Below are 23,801 nucleotides of genomic sequence, written 5' to 3' on the forward strand. Positions count from 1 at the left end.
TGACCCCAGTATGATATGCCCAGAGCCCTCCTGGCTCAGAGCCCAGAAGCTGCATGTTTGGCGGGGTGTCCCAGGCAGCAGGTGCAGTGCCCACCCCCCTCCACTGGTGCCCACCCCTGTCCCAGGCCAGAGCCCCAGCAGATCCTCTGCCACCCCCTTGTCGCCAGCTCTCCCTGGCCAGGTCGTCCTCCGGCTGGGGGTGGGAGGGTGTGTGGAAGCCAACAGAGACCCTTGCGTTGGTTGGGGCTCCCCAGTGAGCACAGCCCCCCAAACCCAGGGGTCTGTGGGGGTCCAGGGCCACCCTGGGAGGAGACAGTGTTCCTGAGCCCCTTGCACGTGCGGGGGTGGTGTGGACTTACTGTGTAGAATTTCGTGTTGGGGACAGTAACCTGTCCTTATTCTTGACTTCCTGAGACATTGTGGCCTCACTTGTCCCAGGCAGAGCCTCGGGGAGAGGATGGCAGCCCCTCCTGCCCAGTGGGCTTCCTGTCCCCCCACCCCCACCCCGTCCCTCTCCACCCCCCCCCCCCGGCGCCTTGCGGGTGTCCTTCTGCTGGTGACAGCACTATTGCTGCTCCTGGCAGCTGGCAAGGGGCCAGGCGCCCACCCACGTCCCTCCTGTCGCCCTTCTCCTGGCTCCTTCCACCACTGCCCCCCCAACCCTGCCATTCTGCTGTGAGTCACCCACAGCCAGGGAGCAGGTGGGGGCTGGGAAGGCGGCTGTCACTGGGCGGAGGGGGGAGTCTGCGGGGGCGGTCACCAGCCTTGAGTGGAGTTCTGGCCTTGGGACCTCTGAGCTTCTCCGGCTGCCTGTTTCCTCGACGGTGACTGTGCTCCACCCTGCAGGGTGCAGCGGGGCCCACGAGCATCCTCTCCCACCTCTGCCCTCAGCAGCCTTCTCTTCATTCTGGACTTAGCTTGGGGTGCCCCTGTCTCGGGGAATCCGTCCCATTGATGAGTTTGGGGAGGTGAAGGGCTGGCTTAAGTGTCCCACTGCCATTCCTCAGGGCATTATTCCACTTTGACATTTAATGCCTGAGCTGTGCAGACAGCGCCTACACGTGGTCGCGTGTGGAAGCGCCTGTCTCTTTCTGCCCCTTGGGGCTCCCTGCTTATCTCCTTGGTGGTGTGGATGCCAGCCATGGCTCGGCACAGTGACAGTCTCAGGCGGGTCCCTCCCTGGCTCCTGTAGGGTCCTGGGGTCTGGGATCTGCCGTCCCGTCGGGCGTGTGCACCCGTGTGGAGTGTGCAGGTTTGCACAGGGCCACCTGGAGCTTGGGGACCCCAGGAGTACAGGGCGGGCCTGGCACAGAAATCAAAGCAGAGTCACCCAGAAAGCTTCCAGGCCCCGTGTGGCCCCGGGTGTAGGCTGTGGGGCTGTGGGATGGAGCCTGCAGAGCTGTGGCTGGAGCTCAAGCAAGGGGCAGGCTGGTGATCGCAGGCCCAGGGTAGCTGGTATCTTTGAGTAAAGGGTTTTTTTTGCCTCCCTGCGGCATATGGAGTTCCCAGACCAGGGATCATATTGGAGCCACATTCGTGACCTAAACCACAGCCGCAGCTATGCTGGATCCTTAACCAACTGTGCCGGGCTGGGGATTGAACGCGTATCCCAGCATCTCCTAAGATGCCTCCAATCCCATTGTGCCACAGGGGGAGCTCCAAATAAAGTTCTTTTTGTTTCGTTCTGTAATCATTTTTATGGGGAGTAAGTGAATGGTGTGTTTTATTTGCAGGGTGTTTAGCTGGCAGGAGAAATTAATAGCTTGTCTTATGCCTCTTTCGGCCCCTTCTTGGGCGCAGTGAAGTGTCACATGATGTGTCAGGTTGCCCCAGACTCAGCAAGCCAGTCACCTTTGGCTATGGGCCCACACCCACTTGGGCTGGTTTTCTTGTGGGGGTGCGGATCCGTAAGAAGGCTGAGCATTTAAGAGATGGCTGAACGCGGGTGTTCTGTTTCAGAGCCTCATATTGGAGAGGGGATGAGATCTGAGTTTGTCCCCCCATCAATGGCGGGTTCCTCCACAACCTGATTCTGGTGTCGCCTTGAGTCTCCCACAGGCATCATCAGGGCCCCCGACCCTGCACTCCTTGGGACCCATAGCGCTGCGGCACCTGCTTCTTGGGACCCAGGACTGGTGTCCCCTGGGTCCCTAGGAGATGGTCACTGCTGGCTTCAGTTCTGCAGGTGAGAGGAAGGCAGAGGCCTCCCCTTGAAGGGGTGGCATTCTGAAGGCTGAGGGCGGGGCTCGGCTAATGCCCTCACTCCCTGCCCCCCATTCTTCTGCCCCCCATTTCGGAGGTCACCCTCAGTCCCCTCCGTGGAAAAGTCCCTGGTGCCAATGCATACAAGGGTTGATGCAGGGACTGACCCTGGAGAGGGGACCCAGTGCCATCTGGAGGCAGGATACCTGTGGGTCTCTGGGGGTGGATTCTTGGGCTCACTCATCCTTGGTTTCAGGCCTGCACTGGTGGGCATACCTTCCAAGACACATACTGATGATCAGTCACAAAACCTTAGCTGACATGGCAGCAGGGCCACAAGCAGCAGGTGCCTGGGCCCCAGGGCAACTCCAGGCACCGGGCCACAGCCCTGGGAGGGCCTTTTTGAGCCTCTTGGCGGGGTTAAAAGCCCCTGGGGCCTCCACAGCCCTGGCAGGAGCTCAGTTGGCCCCTCCTGGGGTCTCCCGCTGCCCACCCAGTCACAACATCACTGTCGTGGGCAGGGCAGGGTCTGGCTGCTCAGGAAGACTCTTGGGACCTCCCCCAGGAAGGGTACTGGGCTGGGGGCCTCAGGTGCTGATGGACCCTGGGAAGGGTGGGCAGTCTGACTGAGTTCCCCCCACATGCCAGCCCGGTGGTTACTGCCCTGGTCTTCTGAGTCCAGGCAGGTCCCTGGGGCCAGAGCCCCGGGAAGAAGGCAGACCGGCAGGGATGAGCAGATGAGCAGCCCCGAGAGGTCCCAGACCTTGGTCAGCTTCGCTGGCCTGTCCCATGTCCTGCTGCCCGTCGGGGACGAGGTGGGGGGAGTGATGTCCTCCCAGGTTCCCACTGACAGTTTAGGGCTTGGACACACTTCTTGTGAGCTGGGCTGGGGTCAGTTTGACTCCCTCACCGTGTCTGTGATGGGTTTTATGATATTAATTTGAAGTTCAGAAATAATTTCTCAACTCTGTAGAAAGAAAAATCACAGGATGGGGCAAAGTTAGGGTGCTGGATTCTTCCTCCCATGGCCACGTGCCTGGATGGGCCTCTGGGCCGGAGAGGACCCACCTCGTCCTCCAGCCCCTCTCCTGTGGCTTCTGGTTCCCATCCGAGCTCCCGGAATAGCAGCTTCGATTTTTAATTCCGGGGCAGGTGTTACCAGCTTTCGGACACCCCCCCCCCCATCATATTTACCCAGCAGCTTTGTGCTCACCAGAGACAAGATCAAACTTAACGAAAAAACCCAGTGTTTTGCCCTGTTATAAAAGTAACACAAGTGGGGGGAAAATAGAAAGAAGAAAAACCACCTGTAATTGTGCCACTCTGAGCGAAGCAGTTACCGTCTTGACGTGAGGAAGCCTTGCCAGCTCGGAGAGCGTGCCGTGCTGCGGAGTTTCAGAGCCACTCTGGCCGAGTGCTGCTGTGCCCGATGGAGAAAGGGGACAGCCCGAAAGGTCAGTGACCTGGGTGGCCATGGGTCGGACACCGACAGGCGCCTGGGCTGGGCAGCGTCGTGTCCCTTCTTGGTCCCACAAAAATAATGTATCTTCCCAAACACACTCAGGAATAGGTCAAGATTTGGGGGGATGGGGCTCAGCCCTTAGTGATGAGTTTTGGTAATAAAACAGATGTTTGAGTCATCTGCTTCCCAAAGGTGGCTTCCCACATGGGTTTTTCTCGTTTTTGTTTGTGACTGCCATCAGGCAATTTCTCCAGAGACAAGTATCCCTTCTCCCATCCCTTTACCCTCCTGGGCGCTCCCTGACCTCAGCCTGGCTCCAGCCCCGCCCACATGCTCACTTGCTGTCCCCCTGGGGGCCGGGAATTGGTGATGACATTATGGGGACAGGGACCAAATTGGAATGTGGACGCTAAGTAAGACTGAAGACCAGATCCGCATTGGATTTAGCGAGTGGGGCAGCTGCACGGAGATTACGTAAGCGAATGTTCTTATTCTTACAAAATGCACGCTGAGCTGGTCCCCGGTGAAAGGACGTGGCGGGGGGGCTTGCCCTCAAAATGCGGCAGAGGACGTCCGTGTAGGTGTAGGACGGACCATGCTGTCCGTTAGTACTTTGTATTATTCGCACAGCTCGAAGTTTGAAAAATGTCAGACAAACGCAATGAAAGATGACGACCCCGGGAAGCCGTCACCCGCACCTCCAGCCCTCCCGGATGGTGCCAGGACCACTGCCCTGCTTCTCTCTAGAGTGGGCCTCATGTATATACACACACGCTCCCCCCTCCCATGGTTATGTTTCGTGTTGCCTGTTTTTGAGCTTCATCCTATGGAACAGGGGAACCCATGCTACTTGGGCTATTTTCCACTTATCCTTCCTTTTTTTCATTTTTGGCTGCCCCACGGCATATGGAGTTCCCAGGCCAGGGATCAGATCTAAGCTGCAGACACAGCCTAAGCCACAGCTACGGCAAATGCCGGATCCTTAACCCACTGTGCTGGGCTGGGGATCGAACCTACGTCCCAGTGCTCCCAAGATGCCGCCAATCCTGTTGCGCCACAGCGAGAACTCCTCTCCTCGTCCCTCCTAATGGTGACTTTCAGGCTGCTTGGTGTCACTGACACGGCTACTTCCTGTCTGCTGATGCCTTACCTCCCTCCCCTCCAGCAGGATGGCCCCACGAGTGCTTGCTGCGTGGGTGTGGGGGTGAGGGGGCCAGGGAGGGCATGAGGGACTGTCCCGAGGGACCAGCCCCTGCCCTGCAGTACTGCTGGGGCCCTCCCAGTGCCAAGGGGCCTGGCCTGATAGGCGGGAGCCAGGTGGGCAGCTCAGGGAGATGATAGCATTTTCGGGAAGCTTGAGTGCCCATCCTGAGAGGAGGAAGAGCCAGCTAGGTGCCCGACGTGTTCCCAGAGAGATTCCTGTCCGCAGGCATGACTTTCCCGTTCACACGCAATCGCAAGTAGGCCCGGGTTCAGGTGGCCCAGGGGGAGCTGACCACAGATGTGTTGGCAGGCTCCCTTCCTGCAGGGGGACCTGTTGGTGGCTGGGTCTCTTGCCCCAGCAGAGGCAGGGATGGCCTTCGAGGGGCTCTACTGCCTCGGAGGACACTTTGTAATGAACACATTAACCGTGTCCAGCAGTGAGGGCTGCCGGGAGTTCCCGGGGGAACCCAGCGGTCCTGTGGTCTTGTCTGGTGTATAAATGTTCTCCCCAGGCCCTTTGCTGTAAGGGGCTCAGTGCAAGCAGGGGGGGTGTGGGGGGCCTCAGGCCGCAGGCACCCCCCTCTCCAGTCACATTCCCCTTTGGGGCCGCCGCCGTCCTGAACTCAGAAAACCCCCTCCTGTTCTTGCTGTCCGGCCACACGTGTGCCGTGTGCGCTGACCTCGACGTGAACGAAGTGGAGTTTGGCTCTTCTTCCTCCGTGCGCGGCCTTTTCTGCTCAGCCTCCCGCGGGGAGGTTGGGGTGATGCACACGGGTGGATGGGTGCGTTCCACGGTGTGATGAGAGCCACGCTTATTTCTCTCTTCTCCAGTCAGTGGAAATGTGCTTTTTTTTTTCCAGGATTTTTTTTTTTTTTTTTGGCTGTAACAATCTTCTAAAATCTGCCAGCTTCTAAAATCCTCCTGGTACCTCTGTTTCTTTGAAAGGTACACTTTCTGGCTGATAAGTTGCTCAGGCCTTGAGGGGGCAGCCTCTGGAACCCAGGGCATGTGCCTCTCTTGGTGGATGGGGGACGCCAGGTTTTAGGGGCTGCGGCTCGCCGATGTTGCATAAACTACCAGGGCCCCTCCAAATACAGGCCGGTGTTTTGCAGGTTTGTGCATGGGGTGAGGGGCGGGTCGAGCACCCTTTCCCCACGTGTCCAGCCAGAGTCGCAGACCGCGCACGCTGCTCGGCCGGCCCCACAGCCGCCTCTGAAGAGCAAACTAGGCCTCTGCCGGAAGCTCCGCTGGAGTCTAGAATGAGGACAAATACGTGAAGGATGAAATTGGTGCTGTCCATTCTGTGGCTGCTGGATGGCCTTTTCCTGAATCATCTGAGGAAACTTCCATTCCTGCCTCCCGAGGGCCTCTCCTCCAGGCAGGGGCGGCTGTTTCTGACCCCAGCGCTGCCCGCTGGGGGTCCAGGTCGAGGCAAGAGGGCACCCCCTGATGGGTCCATGGGGCAGGCTCCTGTCAGCTGGAGCCACGCTGTGGAAAGTGGTGGCCACACCCTGGCTGTGAGCCCCGTGGTGGCGGCCTGTCCAGCGTGCAGTCGGGCACTGGGGTGCTACTGGCTGCAGGGGCATGAGGTGATGCCATGTCCCTTTCTGTCCCCAGACCACCAGAAGCTGGAGAGGGAGGCTCGAATCTGCCGTCTTCTGAAGCATTCCAACATCGGTGAGCGGCCCGCCGAGGGGGGTGGGGGCGGGGGCCCAGCTTTCCTGTACAGCTGGCAGAGGGACCCCGAAGGTATCCCAAAGGTATCCCTTTCCTTCCCCACGGAAGGGTCCTACCCGCAGGGTCTCTGTCTCCTCCTTCCTGCAGAGGCTTTGGGGCAGCCCCCTGGGGCGGGGGATCAAGGCTGGGCTCCTCCTGGCCCGGTCCCCGCCCACCGCTGTGTAGCTCTGAGCCCTGATTCTGCTGAAAACACACAGGGTCCTCATGTTCTTTGGCTTCAGAAGAGCCACAGGGAGCTCCCGTCATGGCGCAGTGGAAATGAATCTGACTAGCATGAGGACGCAGGTTCGATCCCTGACCTTGCTCAGTGGGTTAAGGATCCGGCGTTGCCGTGAGCTGTGGTGTAGGTTGCAGACTCCACTCCGATCTGGTGTTGCTGTGACTGTGGTGTAGGCCAGCAGCTACAGCTCCGATTAGACCCCTAGCCTGGGAACCTCCATATGCTGTGGGTGTGGCCTAAAGAGCAAAAAGCAGAGCACACTGTGAGCAGCGTATTCCACAGCGCTGTTAAAATGGGCCCCGCTGGGAAGTAAGCAGAGCCTCGATTCAAATAGTAGCGTTCAGCCTGCCTCCAGACTCCCTTCAGCCTTCCTTTGGCCCCCCTTAGCCTCCTCCCAGCCTCCTTCCACCTCCCCTCAGCCTCTGTCCAGCCTCCCCTCAGTCCCCTTTAGCTTCCCCTCAACCTCCCCTCCAGCCTTCCTCTAGCCTCTCCCCAGCCTCCCTTTAGCTTCCCCTCACCTTCCTCTCAGCCTCTCTCCAGCTTCCCTTCAGGCTCCCCTTAGCTTCTCCTCAGCCTCCCCTCAGCCTTCCTTCAGCATCCCTCCAGGCTTCCCTCAGCCTCCCGCCAACCTCCTCTCCAGCCTCCCTCTAGCCTCCTCTTCAGCCTCCCTCCAGCCTCCCCTCAGCCTCCCCTCAGCCTCCTCTCAGCCTCTCTCCAACCTCCCCTCAGCCTCCCTCCAGCCTGCCCTCAGTCCCCCTTTAGCCTCCCCTCAACTTCCCCTCCAGCCTTCCTCTAGCCTCCTCTGGCCTCCATTTAGCTTCCCCTCAGCCTCCCTCCAGCCTCCCCTCAGGCTCCCCTTAGCTTCTCCTCAGCCTCCCCTCAGCCTTCCCTCAGCATCCCTCCAGCCTCCCCTCAGCCACCCTCCAGCTTCCCCTCAACCTTCCCTCAACCTCCCCTCAGCCTTCCCTCAGCATCCCTCCAGGCTTCCCTCACAGCCCCCCTCCAGCCTCCCCTCAGCCTCCCTCCAGCTTCCCCTCACCCTCCCTCCAGCCTCCTCTTCAGCCTCCCCTCAGCCTCCCTCCAGCTTCCCTTCAGCCTTCCCTCAACCTCCCCTCAGCCTTCCCTCAGCATCCCTCCAGGCTTCCCTCAGCATCCTTCCAGCCTTCCCTCAGCCTCCCTCCAGGCTTCCCTCAGCCTCCCTCCAGCCTTCCCTCAGCCTCCCTCCAGCCTCCCTTTAGCTTCCCCTCACCCTCCTCTCAGCCTCTCTCCAGCTCCCCCTCAGCCTCCCCTCAGCCTCCCCTCACCCTCCCCTCACCCTTCCTCCAGCCTTCCCTCAGCCTCCCTCCAGGCTTCCCTCAGCCTCCCTTTAGCTTCCCCTCACCCTCCTCTCAGCCTCTCTCCAGCTTCCCCTCAGGCTCCCCTCAGCCTTCCCTCAGCATCCCTCCAGGCTTTCCTCAGCCTCCCTCCAGCTTCCTCTTCAGCCTCCCTCTAGCCTTCTCTCAGCCTCTCTCCAGCCTCCCCTCAGCATCCCCTCATCATCCCTCCAGCCTCCCCTCAGCCTCCCTCCAGCCTCCCCTCAGCCTCCCCTCAGCCTCCATCCAGCCTCCCTCTAGCCTCCCCTCAGCCTCCCTCCAGCCTCCCCTCAGCCTCCCTCCAGCCTCCCCTCAGCCTCCCTCCAGCCTCCCCTCAGCCTCCCTCCAGCTTCCCCTCAGCCTTCTCTCAGCCTCTCTCCAGCCTCCCCTCAGCCTCCCTCCATCTTCCCTCCAGCCTCCCCTCCAGCCTCCCTCCAGCCTCCCCTCCAGCCTCCCTCCAGCCTCCCTTCAGCCTCCCCTCAGCCTTCCCTCAGCCTTCCCTCTGCACACTGACCCTTGGCCTCTCCTTGGCCTGGCTCACTGATGGCAAATTCCCGCCTCCCGGTTCTGGGGCCGGAACTGCCCTCCCCTGCAAGACTGTCCACCCAGGAGCGGGCAGTGGGCACATGGGGGACGATGGCCCTGGGAGGACTTCCCCCAAGGAGGCCAGCGTGGAAGGGGAAGGGGGAGGTTTCCAGTCTCCAAATGTTCAGGGCCTGCCGCCGCCCCGCAGCGCCTCTTTCTTGAAGCTAATCATATTCTGGGGGTGCAGGGACGGGTTTGGGGCTGCTGGGGAGGAGCAGGAGGACCCCGCAAGAGTCCTCTGGCCTGGGGTCCTGTCCCTGGAGAAGCCATGGCCCCAGCAGCGGGGGGCACGTCCCCCCTGCCCCCGGCCTCTTGTGGACGTCGTTGTCCCCAGCGCAGGGCTCCCCGGGCAGGACCCTTTCAGGTACTCCCGGGACTCCATTTGCCGCCTCTGTGTGCCGCCCGCATCCAGAGTTATGAGTGCTGTTTCCTTACTGCTTTTCCTGTCGTAGATGCCGTGACAACTCGCTTTTTACTGAGCCCTGTCGGAGATCATGGGTCTGATGTGCTAAGGAGGTTCTCTTCATTAAAACCATGCATAACTCTTTTTTAAACGTTAAAAATATTTAAGAAAAAAAGAAGGGTGTCTCTGTGCACGTGGCCTTGACTCGCATGTCTTCCAGGGCGAGGGGGAGGGCTCTGCCGCAGGACCTGGGAGCCTGACCCCCTCGCCCCTGCACTGGGGGCAGGGGTGGCCTCCACCTGGAGGAAAGCCTAGCAGGACCCCAGATTTATGGACCCCTGGGGCTCCCAGGGGAAGAGAGAGTCTCCTGCATGGGAGGAGAGAGAGGCTCCTGGAGCGTCCCTCTGTGGGTGCTGTCCAGAGGGCCGGCAGGGTGGTGGAGGGTGGACCCCTCCCCTCCGTGCCCCCTGCCCACCTGGGGTTCTTCTTCTTCTTCTTCTTCTTTTTTTTTTTTGGTCTTTTTTTTGCTATTTCTTTGGGCCGCTCCCGTGGCATATGGAGGTTCCCAGGCTAGGGGTCGAATCGGAGTTGTAGCCACCGACCTACGCCAGAGCCACAGCAACGCGGGATCCGAGCCGCGTCTGCAACCTACACCACAGCTCACGGCAACGCCGGATCGTTAACCCACTGAGCAAGGGCAGGGACCGAACCCGCCACCTCATGGTTCCCAGTCGGATTCGTTAACCACTGCGCCACGACGGGAACGCCTCTTCTTCTTTTTTTAATCCTTCCTTTCTTGGCTGCGCCCTGGCATCCAGAGCTCCCGGGCCAGGCATCAGATTAGAGCCCTAGTTGCGACCTAAGCAGCAGCTGCAGCAATGCTGGATCCGTAACCCACTGTGCTCGGCCAGGGATCGAACCTGCGTCCCAGCGCTCCCAAGTTCCTGCTGTGGCGCTGATCGCATTGCACCACAGCAGGACCCCCACCAGGCGGGGTCTTTCTTTGCTTGGAGTTTCAGGGCACGCAGCTGGGGGCGGGGGATGCTGCTCAGAGGGGCGGACCTTTGGGACCCCCGCCACCAGAAAGGAGGGAGGAGAGATTTTGTTCCCTCCTGGGGCTTGTTGGTGGGCCCTCGAGGAGGCTGCACCGAGCTGGGGGTCTGCTGTCCATTAGGGAGATGCAGATCTGCCTGGGTGGAGTTGGGGTCTGGGCTGGAGGGTGTGAGGTGTTGGGCCCAGGCCTGGGTGGGGCGAGGGCAGAAGGCTGTGACCCACCGGGCCCTTGAGACTGAGCAGGCAGTGGGAGGGAGCCAGCGAGGGAAGCAGGTGTGTGAAGTGAGCCACTGCAGGGACCTGAGGCCCTGACCACTGCTCAGGGCAGGTGTCTGCCCCTGGGGGCCGCTGCGGCCACACTGGGGTTCCTGGCATGGGCTCCCTGCTGGCCGGGCCCTTGGAGGACCGGAGCTGGGGCGGGGAAAACGCTGGCAGCAGCTAGAAACGAGGGCAGCTTTGAGGAGCTGGGGGTCGTGGGGCCTGGGAGAAGCCCCATTCTTGACCCTTTCAGCGCCGGCAGCCCCATCCTAGGGGGTGGGGGAGAGCAAGCCCCCCCAGAGGAGAGGCCCAAGGAGCGGGGGGCCAAGCGGGCCGAGGCTGGTGGAGTGGCCGTCTGTGGGGGGTTCCGAGCCCCTGTCCATGCAGCTGCTCGGCCTCTCGCGGGAGCTGTGTGACCATCAGCCCGTCACTTACCCACTCTGTGCAGCGGCTTCAGCTTCGTAACCTCTCGGGATGGGGGGGATGGTTCCGGAGGAGCGCACCGCGGGCTCCTGACACGCACGGCAGGATCCATCACGTGGGGGGCAGTGTCCAAAACGAGCCGTTCCTAGAAGTCCCTGCTGCTGAACGCGGGCGCGGCTCCAGCTCGACAGAAAGGAGGCGTTGGGCTCGTGTTCTTTGTGCTGAAGTCTGCCTCGCTGTCCACTCCCTCATTCCTTCCCTCATTGATCAAATCCCAACCAGCACGACTCTGGCCCTGCCTCATTCTGGGCTCAGGGAGATGAAGAAGAATGATTAAGAGTTCCCGTTGTGGCTCAGTGGGTTATGAACCCAACTAGTATCATGAGGATGCGGGTTCGACCCCTGACCCTCCTCCATGGGTTAAGGATACGAGCGCTACGGTGTAGGTCAGATCCTGCGTTGCTGTGGCTGTGACATAGGGTGGTGGCTGTATCTCCTACTCTACCCCTAGCCTGGGAACCTCCATATGTTGTGGGTGCGGCCCTAGAAATAAAAAAATAATGATAAATAAATTTTTTTGTTTGTTTTTTTAGGGCCACACCCATGGCATATGGAAGTTCCCAGGCTAGGGGTCGAATGGAAGCTGCATCTGCCAGCCTGCACCACAGCCACAGCAACACCAAATCGGAGCCGTGTCTGCGACCTACACCACAGCTCACAGCAATGCGGATCCTTAACCCACTGAGCAAGGCCAGGGATCGACCTGTGTCCTCAGGGATGCTAGTCAGATTCATTTCCGGTGAGCCATGATGGGAACTCCAATAAATAAATTTTTAAAAAAGAAAAATGACTACAGCAGGGTGTGTGTGTGGCCGTGGCGCGATCCTGCTGACCCTGCCGGGTCTGAAATGGGAACTCAGGTCTGAACCTTTGGAAGTGATGCCTCACTGGGCCCTGGGCGGGTGGTGCTCCATCCAAGGGTCCCCCCTCAGCCTGTGCCGGGAGGCTGGCGATGGAGCGCCCTCTCCCGTGAAGCCCCGCAGCGGCTCTGCTGCGTTTGGGAGCAGGGCGCGTGGCCCCGAGTTGAGAGGGGCCTGGGTCTCCCTCCGGCAGAGCAAAGGAAAGGCCGGACCCGCAGGCCCCTGGACGCTCCCCTGGGGTCAGTTCCCCAGCTCGGGGAGGGGGTAGGTGGGCTCCTTCCCTGGCCGGGGGCCTGGACGGGTGTGGAGGCCGGTGGGTGGCGTGGGTGGCCGGCTGCTGCCCTCGGCTCACGGCCCCTCCTGTCCCCGCAGTGCGTCTCCATGACAGCATCTCGGAGGAAGGCTTCCACTACCTGGTCTTCGACCTGTAAGTGCCCGAGCCCAGGGGCCCCACCCTCGTCTGCTCCCCACGCCGGGCCCGGGCTGGGACCCTCGGCCGACGGTCCCCCGACTCCCGGGTTGCCTCACCCCCAGCTGCATCCGGCCAGTGGGGGCTGGAGGCCACAGGCGGGGGGCGGGGGAGGCGCCCCAGGAGGACGGGCCCTCGTCCCTCACTCACCTTCCTACCCTTGGCATTCGCGTCAGAGCTGCACCGGGGCCCACTGGCCGGCGTGAGCATGTGCGTGTGTGCGTGTACCTGTGTAAGAGTGTGTTTATGATGGTGTGTGCGCATTGATAAGGAGGCTGCATGGGTGTGATTTGTGAGGGTGTATATGTGTGTTCACATACGGGCACATGATTTGTGGGAGTGTGTGTGCAAGAGTGCCTGTGCTGTGGGTGCCTGTGTGCACATGTGTGTTTATGAGCATGAGTGTGTGGATTTCTGTGTGTGTGTGTGACTTGTGAACACATGTATTGTGTGGCTTGTGCTGTGTTCACCCATGTATCTGTGTGGTGTGCATGTGTACATATGTGAATGTGTGTGAGTTGGGCGTTGTGGACATGTAGGGTGTGGACGTGTGTGTGTGTGTGTGTGAGTGTCAGCATGTGAGAGTGTTGTGATTGCCTGAAGTGTGTGAGTGTGCAGGTGTGACTTGTGGGGACGTGTACCTGTGTGCGTGCATGTCCAGGGTGCATGTGTGCACACATATGTGGCTTGTAGGTGCACACGTGCGTGCGTGCCTGTGTATGATTTGTGAGAGTGTGCACGTGTACACAGGTCCGCGTGTGGTTTATGGGAGTGGATACACTGTGGTGTTTTGTGTGTGCGTGTGTGTTCATGTGCACGTGTGTACGTGTGTGTGCGTGCCCTCACAATGCTGAGTGAGAGTGCGGCTGGGGCCTGTGCCGCCTCTCACTTCCTGCTGGATTTAGAAGCGGTGATGTCATCCCCTCGGCTCCCCGCCAGCTCCCACTGAGCGGTGCTATATTTAGGCCATCTCGAATCATCGGGACCCTGGGGTGGGCAGGGGCCGTAGGTCTTGGGCGGCTCCGTGTGGCCTCCAGGAAATCCAGCCTGTGGCCGTGGCCGTGGGGACAGGACATGCCTGCGTGGGGCGCCCCCCTGTCAAGGACAGATGCATGAAGGCCTGAGGAGCCCCCAGCCTGCTTGGGGTCCCCTGGTCACAAAAGGCTGGAACTGGCCCTGCAGGGGCTTGGCCACTTCTCACTACCCTGTGTCCCACAAGACACCACTTCAAGTCATCACCCAGGCGGCCAGGGCTGATCCGTGATGCAGCTGCCGCTGCTGGGCCGAGGCTGGGCCCTAAAAAGTCTGTCCCATCGCCCCTGTGGAGGTGGCAGGCTTGCTGTCACCTCTGTGTGTCCCTAGAGCCACCCAGCTCCACCAGCCTCTTTTCTGGGAAATACAGAAGCCATTAGGCTGAAGGGCGGCCACGTCCCAGTCCCTGGGCTCCCTGGCAGCCAGCAGCGGGGGGTGTGTGATTCAGAAGCAGACAAGGGGAGAGACGTGTCTGTGTGTGGGTGTGTGTGTGCACGCACTTGTGCACGTAAGTGCCTGCACACGTGTGAGAGGGTCTGGACTGTCCTGGCCCACGCAGGAGGCAGGCGTGGGGAGAGGCTCTGAGGGGCACTGGCAAGAGGAAGGTGGCTGGTGGTTTTGTTGGGAGGGGGAGGACCTGGGCCTTGCACTGTCCCCCTCAAACCTCTGTGCTCCCCAGGCCTGTTGAAGCTTCTGCTTCGGGGGCAGCCAGGACCCTCCTAGGCCTCAGTGGCTATTTTGAGGGGGCAGGGAGGGTCTGCGCGGGGGCTGCAGTGGGAGGGAAGGAGCAGAGATGCGGCAGGCAGGCCCTGCAGCACCCCCCCCACCGCAGCCTCCTGGGCCACGTGGCAGACCCTCAGCGACTCTGTGGCCCCAGGATAGGGGAGATGTTTCTGGCCTGGGTTGGCATCACCTTCAGGAGGCCCCAGGCCCTTTGGCTGTTTGGGGGCTCTGTGGATTTGGAGATCGACAGGTTTCCCCATCCCCACACCTCAGAATGTCCTGTGGTCCTGGGGACCAGGCCCGGGAGGAGAGGAAGGGGCACCCTGGTGGGCCCTGGCTGCAGCCAGGATTGGCCACATGGCCTGGTCAGGGCCCGAGGAGCGGGAGAACACTGGTCCCCAGACTGGGCCCACCCCAGCCTGCTCCAGATGCCGGCTTCCAGAAATCAACTCCCTGCCCTAAGCTCTAGACCATAAGGTCCCAGAGGCCCGTCTGCACCCCCGGAGCCTCCTGTGGATGCAGGGACTCGGAGGGCCTGTCCCCAGCCTCTGGCAGGGCCTCCTGGGGACACCCCCTGTGCCCCTGCTGCAGCCCTGGCCAGTGCCCGTGGCCTTTCCCCCCTCTGCCCTGTGCTTGGCCTTGGGCTCTGCTGACCTGACCAGAGATAAACAGGGGGTCCTCCTCTTCTGGGCTGGACCGCGAACCCCATCCTGCCGCACAGGCACATGACACTCGTCCTCTCAGGAGTCAGCCCTGCTGAGCAAAGTGGGATTCTGAGAGCTCCTCACTCCAGGCCTGTGGGGCCAGGGGTGGGGTCCCCAGGATCTGAAGGCAAGCATCCAGCCTCGAGAGGGGGCACCCCAGCACCCCCGGGGCACCCCCGGTTTTTGTGTTTCTCCAGCACTAAGAGAAAGCCCGTCCACATCAGGGCCACTGTTCAGCAGCGCCCGTGCTCGTGGTCACCATGGACCAGCCCGGCCCTGAGTGCTGGCAAAAAATGAGGCCAGCTCAAGCCCCAACTTCGAGAACTAACGGGAACCGAGGTGCAGACGGAGACATCATAGCACGTGGGGCCAGCGCTGGAAGGAGGGTGCCCCTTAGAGCCCCCACAGGATGAAGGAGGGGGACTCTGGACCACGCAGGGGTGGAAAGCTCTAGATGGAGCGTTCTGGTGGACTCAGAGCTTTGCCGTGTGGGGTGGGGGCTTGGGATGGCTCCCCTCTGCCCCCTGTGCTCCCATCCCTCGTCCCTGCTTCTCACCTCGCTGTCCACGCCCAGCCTGCTCAACCCCCGGGGGATCGTAGGCAGCCTGGACCCCTTGGGCCCCCCCAAGGCCCTCCCAGCAGTGGCTCCTGCTCCTCGGGTCCATCCTGACCGTAGGGCCTGAAGGCTGCTCCCTGGCCAAGGGACAGATGGCAGGGTGGTGTTCGGACAGGGGTCTCTCTCTCCCGGAGAGGGGACTTTGAGCCCCTCGTGACCTCACCCACCACGGAGGCCAGACCCAGGCACCATCTCCTCTGGCCCCTCTGCTCTGGGCGGGGTCGGAATCTCTGGCCCGGGAGGGTTTGAGGAGGGAAACAGATTTCCTCAGGCCCAGAATTAGTCACGAGGCCCGGGTGACACTGCAGAGGCCTGGGCTGCCCACCCTGGGGACGTCACTGGCATCTCTGAAGGTCAGGGCTCAGTGCCGCCTGTGTGAGGAAACACCTGGCGAGCTGTCGGTCCAGGGGACAGTGGACACAGGGCGGAGGTGGGGGGGTGGGGACGACGGGCAGGAGGTGGCCATCGTGCTGGAGGGGACAGGGTGACGGCGGTCTCTGGAACCCGTGACCTTCGTGTGCTTTTCCCCAGGGTCACTGGCGGGGAGCTCTTTGAAGACATCGTGGCGAGAGAGTACTACAGCGAGGCGGACGCCAGGTGGGTGCAGCGCCCTGGCACTGTCCTGCCCCCTCTTCTCCTGCCCGGCCGCCCTCCCAAAGCCTGACCCATGCCCCTCTGGACCCCATGTGCCCCTGGTCTCTAACCAGACAGATGGGCAACCAGGTGGCAGTGCCAGGCTGCCCGCCTGATGGATGCCCGGCCCAGCTCTGCTGGACGCTCTTGGGCAGGGCTGAGGAGCAGGGGCAGCTTGTATGTCCCAGGTCGCTCTCCCCGCACAGAGGGGCTCTTCTTGGGGTGGCTGATGGGGGGAGAGCAGAGAGTCCCCTTGGACGGGTTGTCTGTCCAAGGCCCACAGTGGACGCCCTGACCTCTTCACAGAGATGCAGTTTCCAAATGCTTTTTCCAAAGACAGGCCAGGAACCCTTTTCTGTGACCTTGTCCCAAGCCACCTTGGAGGCAGAAAGGGATGCAGTGGGGGCTGTGCTGATGGGAAGGTGCCTGCTGGCTCTCCTTCCTGGGGTCCCGGGGGAGTGGGCAGGAAGCCGGGCTCTGCGGGGTTGGGGATGGAGGGACTTAGCCAGCCCTCCTGGGGGTCAAAGGCGATGATCTCAGAGACATCTGGAGCGTGGCTGCTGGGAGGTGGCAGGGCCCCCCCTCCCTGGAAGGGTAGGTCCTCTGTGGTCTGCTCTGACCCAGGCTGTTGGCCAGAGGCCACCCTGACCCGTGACAGGTATATCACTCCGGACAGTGCATCTCAGCTGGGACATGGCTAAGGGCCCCCACTCCCTGCCCGCCCTCCGTGCCCACCTGGCTCCCATGGAGACAAGCACTGAAAAGCAAAAGAAAAAAGGTCGGCAGTGGCCCTCTCTAGGCTGTAAAGATGCTTTTTAATTTTTTTTCCTTTATGGGTCCGTGCCTACGGCATAGGGAAGTTCCCAGGCTAGGGGGTGAATAGAAGCTGCAGCTGCTGGCCTGCACCACAGCCACAGCAACGCCAGGTCTGAGCCCTGTCTGCGACCTGCACCACAGCTCATGGCAATGCTGGATCCTTAGCCCAGTGAGCGAGGCCAGGGATCGAACTCGCATCCTCGTGGATGCTAGTCAAGTTCATCACTGCTGAGCCACTGCAGGAACTCCCAACTTTTTAATTTTTTAATCTTTATCTATTTAAAAATTTTCCTTAATGAATGTGTGTTCCTTTTTAATCAAGAAAAGGAGCATTATTTTTAAAAGTAGGTTTTTGTGACTTGCTTCTCCATCCTGGGCAGCCTTGCCCGTCAGTGACAGCCTGAGTTCCCGTGAGAAGGTAGAGCGGGTTCCTGGTGCCCCCTGGGCGCTCACTGAGCTGGGTGGCAGGAGGCCAGGGACGTTAGAGGAGGGTGTTGTGGGAGGGGTGTCCGGTCTGGGTTGAGGTTCCCCCTTGGCCGATCGCCTGAGGGGTATCAGGGTACTGGCTGCTTTTCTGCGACTCCGCAGGGAAGGTCTGTCACTTTGCACAGCCGCCTGGGAGTGACCTGTTCCCTCTGAGAACAGGAAGACTCCACTTGGATCTTCTACTGATAGAAAAAGAAGGAGGCAGAGCAGAGCCACCTCCTCCTGCTCTGGGATGCTCGAGTGAGCTTGTCCCAAGTGTGGGTGCCTGCCTGCTGGGCCCCCCAGACCTGGCCCATCCTGACACATGCCAGGGCAGAACAGGTGCCTGGCCGGGCCAGGAAGGAAAGTCCCTGCTGGCTGTCCCCAGCTCAGACCCAGGGGTCCACAGTCAGGGCAGCGCCAGGAGGAAGAGGGTCACCTTTTGGTTCTGCCCCCAGTGTCTGGGCGCCACAAGGGGGCACTTGCCCTCACTGGACCTCCCCACCCCTCAACCTGCTTGGAGCATCCTGCCAGGGCTCCTTGGTCCTCAGTGCCCTGTCCTGGGCTTAGCCCAAGGCCTGGCACCCGTCCTGCACTCTGCGGTGGGTGGTCTTGCCTGAGAAGGGTCCATGGCCCACAGTGTAGCCCTGCTTTTGGCTGGGAGACCCCTGTGCCCCATGACCTCGTGCCCCATCCCCACACCCACACCCCCTCCCCCGCCCATGCCCCCCATCCTCCCAGCACCTGTGGCCTTGGTTTTTCTTGTCCACCCTCATCGCTTACTTGCCTCTGGCCTCATCTTTGCCCCCACCCCAGCCCCTCCAATTCTGTGGTTCCTTCTTGCCTGCCCAGATGGCAGGCCTCCTGACCTTCCTGCCCGGGTCTCCGTTGTGGAGGGCGCCCAGCCATCGGGGCCCGGTCCACAAATGCCTAGTTTCCTCTCACAGACTCTGCCTAGTTCATAGCCAGACTACTGGGGGGGGGGTGAGAAGGAACGGGGGACACTCTTGGGGATCCCTTCCAGCTGGCCCGGCTCATTAAGCCCGTGCCTCTGGCTGCCCTGGACCCTGGAAGCATGCGTTTGACCTTTGTGTGGGTGCTTAGCCTTCAAACAAGAGGGCCTGCTGAGTCTGACGTGGCTGCCCTTGTGGGTGGGCCACTCACAGGCATTATCAGGCATGGTGGCAGGCGCGGTGAAGGCTTTCTCCCACCCTGGCAGGTTGTTTCCCCACAAAAGGGGGTCTGGGCTGTGCTGAGGCTGGTGGAGCCTGAGACCCCTGACGGGGGTGGTGGGCGCCTCCTTGGCCAGGTGCATTAGCCACCCTTCCGGGGGCCTGCTGGGGGATGTGCTGCTCAAAGCCGAGTGTCTGATGAATTTCTGACGTGTTATGTCTTTAGAGGAAGAGTAAGCAAGTCAGGAGCTGCTTTTCTGAACCATTTTCTAACCAAGAAGGCTGGAGATTCTTCTTAGCAGGAAGTGAGACCTTTATTTTGGAGTTTGTGGGGCAAATGAGGGGTCTTTTTTCCAACCCGGAAAAGCAAAGTTGAAAATATTTAGAACCCACTTTTCTTTCTTTTTTCCTTTGGTCTTCTTGTCCTTTTTAGGGCCCCCCCATATGGAGGTTCCCAGGCTAGGGGTCGAATTGGAGCTTTAGTCGCCGGCCTACACCACAGCCACAGCAACGCCAGATACGGCCCCATCTGCGACCTACACCACAGCTCACAGCAACACTGGATCCTTAACCCACTGAGTGAGGCCAGGGATCAAACCTGCAACCTCATGGTTCTTAGTTGGATTCATTTCCGCTGCGCCACAACAGGAACTCCTAGAACCCATTTTTCAAAACTCTAAAAAGCAATATGGCTCATGGGAGATGGTTAAAGGGAGCCCGGGAGAGTGCTGGCTGTCCCAGCGAGGAGGAAGAAAGGTGACAGCCTCTGAGATGACAGCAGAGCCCAGAGCTGGGAGAATAACGCCCAGGACCTGGCCAGCGTCTGGAATGCCTCTTGGGAACAAAGCTGACAACAAAAGTAGCTTTCTAAATAGTTCAGAAAATGACCAAAGCCCCCACGAAGAAGGGCAATGAAAAGGGAGGCAGAGGAGAGGCAGGACCTTGTGATAGGCCAGGTGGCCTCGTGTCCTCCAAGCCCTTGGCCTCAGATTGGAGACCAGGGCGAGAGCAGGGTGAGGAGAGCCCGGGGACTGGTCCGCAGAGATCCCTGGAGGGCGGGCTGCCTGGAATGGGCCACTCCCCAGGCAGGCAAGTGTCCCGTCCACTTGCAGGCTGCAGAGGCCGTTCCCACGTCAGTCCCAGAGCTGCCGTGAGGAATAAGCCCTGGAGACAGGCCAGCACCGGCCGTGGGGAAGCCGGTGGTCCTGCAGGTTCCTCTTGGGGAACTTGTTGCTTGGCCAGCTCTTTTGTGCACAGCGGGGGCTAAGCCAGCAGGAGCCTCTGTCCTGACAGCCCGTCTCCCCATCCGGGGGGCCATGAAGCGCCATGAGCAGGGCCTGTGGGATCGGGGGACCAGAGCTGTGGCAGAGCTAAGGGCTCGATTCCAGCCAAGTCCCGTGAAGCTTGAGGAGAGAAGCAGACTGGGTGGTGGCTCAGCAGGTGTCTCATCTCTGGTGCCGGTTGGGGGCCCTGTGACCCCAGGAGGGGACACGGAGCAGGGCAGAGGGCACAGCCCACCCCCATCTGAGCCGACATATCAGTTGGTGCTGCAGCAGATGGATCCCTGGGTCCAAGAAACATTTGGGGGCCACATTCCTGCAAGGCGGGGCCGAGGACACGTGGAGAGGAAAGAACCCACACATCCTGGCGGTCCTGGAGGCCACAGTGCAGTGCAGAGACGGACGCTGCCCAGAAGCCCACACAGAGCGCGGAGCCACCCCGTGACAACCGTGGGGACCACGTGGGTGCCTCACACTCGCTCAGCACAGAGGAGAGTCCAGAGAGGGTCCTGGGGTTGAGAGCCGAGGCAAGGTCCTGAGGGTGAAGACGGAAGATGGGCTTGACCCAAAGCTGAGATCAGGACGGGCCGGGGTCTCTGCAGGCCCCAGGTTGGAGCTAGATCATTCCAGGGCTTTCTGGGAGGAGCCAGTGACACAAGAGATGCCAGCCTGTGGGCTGGGAAGCTGCTGATGCTCTGGAGGGAGGATGGATTCTGTGGAGTTGGTTGGGCACACGGTTCGGACAGGTGGCTCCCGGGGCAGAACCAGGGTCTGGCCGTAGCAGCACGGGCAGCGGCTGGTCTGCAGGAGGTGGCTAAGCCCCTGTGGGAGGTGGGGCGCTGTGATGCGAGGTGGGTCGGGGGATTGCAGCTGGACTGGGAAAGCCAGTGCCCCCTGCCCTGGGCACTGGCTCAGTGGCTTCAGCTGCAGGGGCTGGAGCCTTCATCTGGCTTCTGCCTCCACCCGGGGGCCTCATGGCCGAGTTCTGCCCACAGGGAAGGAGGCCCCTGGATGAGCTTGCTGTGGTGGGTCTGCCTGTGGGGGCCGAGCCTGTGCCTGTAGCAACGGGAGGGCTGGTGAGGGCTGGATGGAAGCTGGACATGGAAGGATGGGGGTGAGGACCAACCCCTGGATTTTTCTGAGCAGATGAGAGGGATGCGGGAGGAGCAGGAGCCCTGGGAGCAGGGCGGGCAGAAGAGCTTTGGGCATAGAATGGGGGTGGGGTTTCCAGCCCTTGGATGCATCTAAGGGGAGGGGCCGCTGGGAGACTGCCTCCCTCAGGTTTGGGCCTGGCTCCTTCTGACCCCTGCCCCGATCCCAGGAACCTGTCATCATTAGGACTCTGAGTCTAGCCGTCTGCAGGGCGGAAACTCAGCTTCACGTGTCTGTTCAGCGAGCGGTGTCCAGATGTGGCCAGAGCCATCTGAGGAAGAGGGCTGGTCCCCCATCCCCTGTCCGAGTTTGCTGCTAGGAAAACAAAGCCCACCCCTCCAGCCGACCTTCAGTCACCAATACCCTCCCCCAGAGGCTCCAGCCACGGCTGGAGGGGTCCTGAGGGATCCACCTGTGCCTCCCCCCCCCCACCCAAAGGGTCTGTGACCAAGAGCCTTGGTCAGGGGGTGGGCTCCAGGCAGCCCACAGCCCTCCTGTCCCCTGCGGTTGGTAATGCTGCAGGGATGCTGTGGGACCCCAAGGGGTCTGCGCCTGGCTCTGGGGACAGCTGGAAACTGTCCAGACCCCTGGGGCCCCCTGGGGGAGGCAGGTTCAGGCCACAGGGACTCAGGGCCATCCCTGAGTGTGCACAGGGGCTGGGGGCATCCAGGTCTGATGTTCAGGGGGTATTCCTGAAGTACAGGTGTCAGAGGCGCCTGAGGAGAGCCTGGACCGCTCCCTCCAGCGGAAGGCTCGGGACTTCTCCCGGATCTGGAAGGAGGTCCCTGGCTCGGGGCCCTGGGCAGTGCCAGGCTGCCCCCTCACCAGGAGAGCTTCTGGGACCCCAGGGCTGCTATGGAGCTCGGCCGTCTAGTGTGGCAGCCAGCAACCGGTGTGGAAGTTCAGGTTTATTAAAATGAAATGATCTCATTTCACATGAGTGACAGTGGCTGCAGCGTTAGCCCTGCCCCAGAACAGAGAGGGGCCCTGGTGCCCAGGGCGTCACTCCCACCCTGTCGCACTGGCCTGCCCCCTCCCCCTTGCCCTTTCACCTCTGCTTCCCGCCCCCCCTCCCGCCCTCCCCCATCTCCAGCCTGTTTTGCAGAATATGAGCTCAGCCTTGGCCTCCCTCCTAAGCTCAGGGCCAGGCTTGGCCAGCATGAGCCTGGGGGGGTGCGCTGAGGACAGGTATGTTTCCTCTGAGCATCACCTCCATGGGCCTGGCCAGAGGGGAAGGCAGGGCTGGGGGCGCAGTGGGCTGTGCCTCGTGCTGACCTTCGAGGGTGAGGAAGGAGCCCCAGAGGCCCTCCTCCTGGCCAGCATCTCCTCTCCCCTGTGGCAGGCAGCACCTCAATCCCCTGCTTCCCCGCAGCCCCCCACCAGGCTGCGGACCCCACTTCAGTGCCACACAGCACCCTGCTCTTGCACCCCCGCCCACTCCTCGGGGGCCCCCTGCACTAATGCGCCTGCTGTTTGCCGCAGTCACTGCATCCAGCAGATCCTGGAGGCGGTTCTCCATTGCCACCAAATGGGGGTCGTCCACAGGGACCTCAAGGTGAGTCCCCCACCCCGCTCTATGCCAGGTGTCTGTCGTCTGTAACTGCATGCCGTGTTTCACAGGAGATTCTGGGGTGGGGCAGTGAAAGCGCCAGGAGATACTGGGTGCGTGGGATGTGTGCGTGCACATGCATTTGAGCGTGAAGTCGCGTGCATGGGAGGATGTGGATCTGTATGCCCAAGCGTATGGGTGTGCACCTGCGTAGGCACGTGTGTATTTGTGCTCACATGTGTGTGCAGCTGTGGGAGCATCGTGTGCACATGTGTGCAGATGCATGTGTATTCATGCACGTGTGTGAGAGCATGTGCCTGGGTATGTGTGCGCACAGGTGTGCGCACGTGTGTTTGCGTGTGTGCATGCATGCATGCGTCTGCACACGTCCCTCCCAACGCCTCTAGGCTCCAGGGCTGAGGGGACAGTTGTCAAAAATCAGCCTATTAGCACGTCTCCACCCTGGGGCCGCTTTCTGGGCTCTGGTAGGGATTCAGATCTGGCAGGTGGGACACAGGCCACGTGTGGGAGGTGGGACTGATGCCTCAGGGGCAGCGGGTGAGGGGCCGGCCCGATGGTCTCTGCAAACCCCCAGCCCTTTCTCCTGGTCTCTGGGGCCCTTGGCTCAGCTCTGGGCAGCGGAGCCACAGACCGTTTCAAATCCGGTTGGTTTGCCAGCCGCAGGGCTCAGTGCGGTGGGAGGCCCCCAGGAGGCACTGCAGCCTCCCTGCCCCTTCCTCCCTCTCCCTCTCCTTTCTTTGACTGCAGCTTTCTCCAAGGCTGGGTTTGGGTCCGTTTCTTCTCTTGTTGGGATGGGGGGACCCCCAGGCGGGTCATCCCTGCTCTGAGACCTGCTGGTGGCATTGAGACCCACCTTCCCACGGTGCCAGGGCTGACCAGGGCTCGCTGAGGGGTGTGTGCGTGAGCTGATCTTTGCGGGGCTGCCCTGGGGATAATGTCCCCCTAGAAGCAGACCCAGGACCCTCTCCTGTGCCCTGCCCATGTGCCCTTCATTGTCCCTGCTCCCTCTCTGCATGTGCCGTGGGGTCCGCTGTCTTTTCACGTGCTCACCCAGGCCTGCCTTGTCTGCCTGTCCTATGGATCCCCTGCTGTCACCGAGTCTTGTCCGAATGGGCCTCTCTCATGGGCCTCTGGGAGGAGGGGCCACGCGGGAGTGGGCACGCACCCCCCTCCTGGTCCCGGACCCCACGATGCATAGCTAACTTTGACGCAAAACACAGACATGGAGAAGGATGCCCCCCAGCCCAGGTGTGACCTGGAGGTGAACAGAACCCTTGTTGGAAAAAGCCAAAGGGGGCAGGATGAGTTGGGGAGAGCCAACTGTCCCTCCTTCTCCAGGGAGATACCCCA

The 23,801-nt window shown here is 61.2% G+C and overlaps 1 protein-coding gene across 7 annotated transcripts in view; it reads left to right on the forward strand.

Annotated features, from left to right (window-relative positions):
- Positions 1-23,801, forward strand: part of CAMK2B (calcium/calmodulin dependent protein kinase II beta) — a 90,814-nt gene that overhangs the window by 44,913 nt on the left and 22,100 nt on the right. For all 7 annotated transcript variants that reach the window (XM_047763384.1, XM_047763381.1, XM_047763382.1 and 4 more), the window contains exons 3-6: positions 6,486-6,545; positions 12,192-12,246; positions 15,895-15,960; positions 22,364-22,436. In XM_047763384.1, coding sequence (XP_047619340.1) covers positions 6,486-6,545; positions 12,192-12,246; positions 15,895-15,960; positions 22,364-22,436 — 254 coding nt within the window. The remainder of the gene's footprint in view (positions 1-6,485; positions 6,546-12,191; positions 12,247-15,894; positions 15,961-22,363; positions 22,437-23,801) is intronic.

The sequence above is a fragment of the Phacochoerus africanus genome, chromosome 16 (genome assembly GCF_016906955.1).
Source record: "Phacochoerus africanus isolate WHEZ1 chromosome 16, ROS_Pafr_v1, whole genome shotgun sequence".
NCBI lineage: Eukaryota > Metazoa > Chordata > Mammalia > Artiodactyla > Suidae > Phacochoerus > Phacochoerus africanus.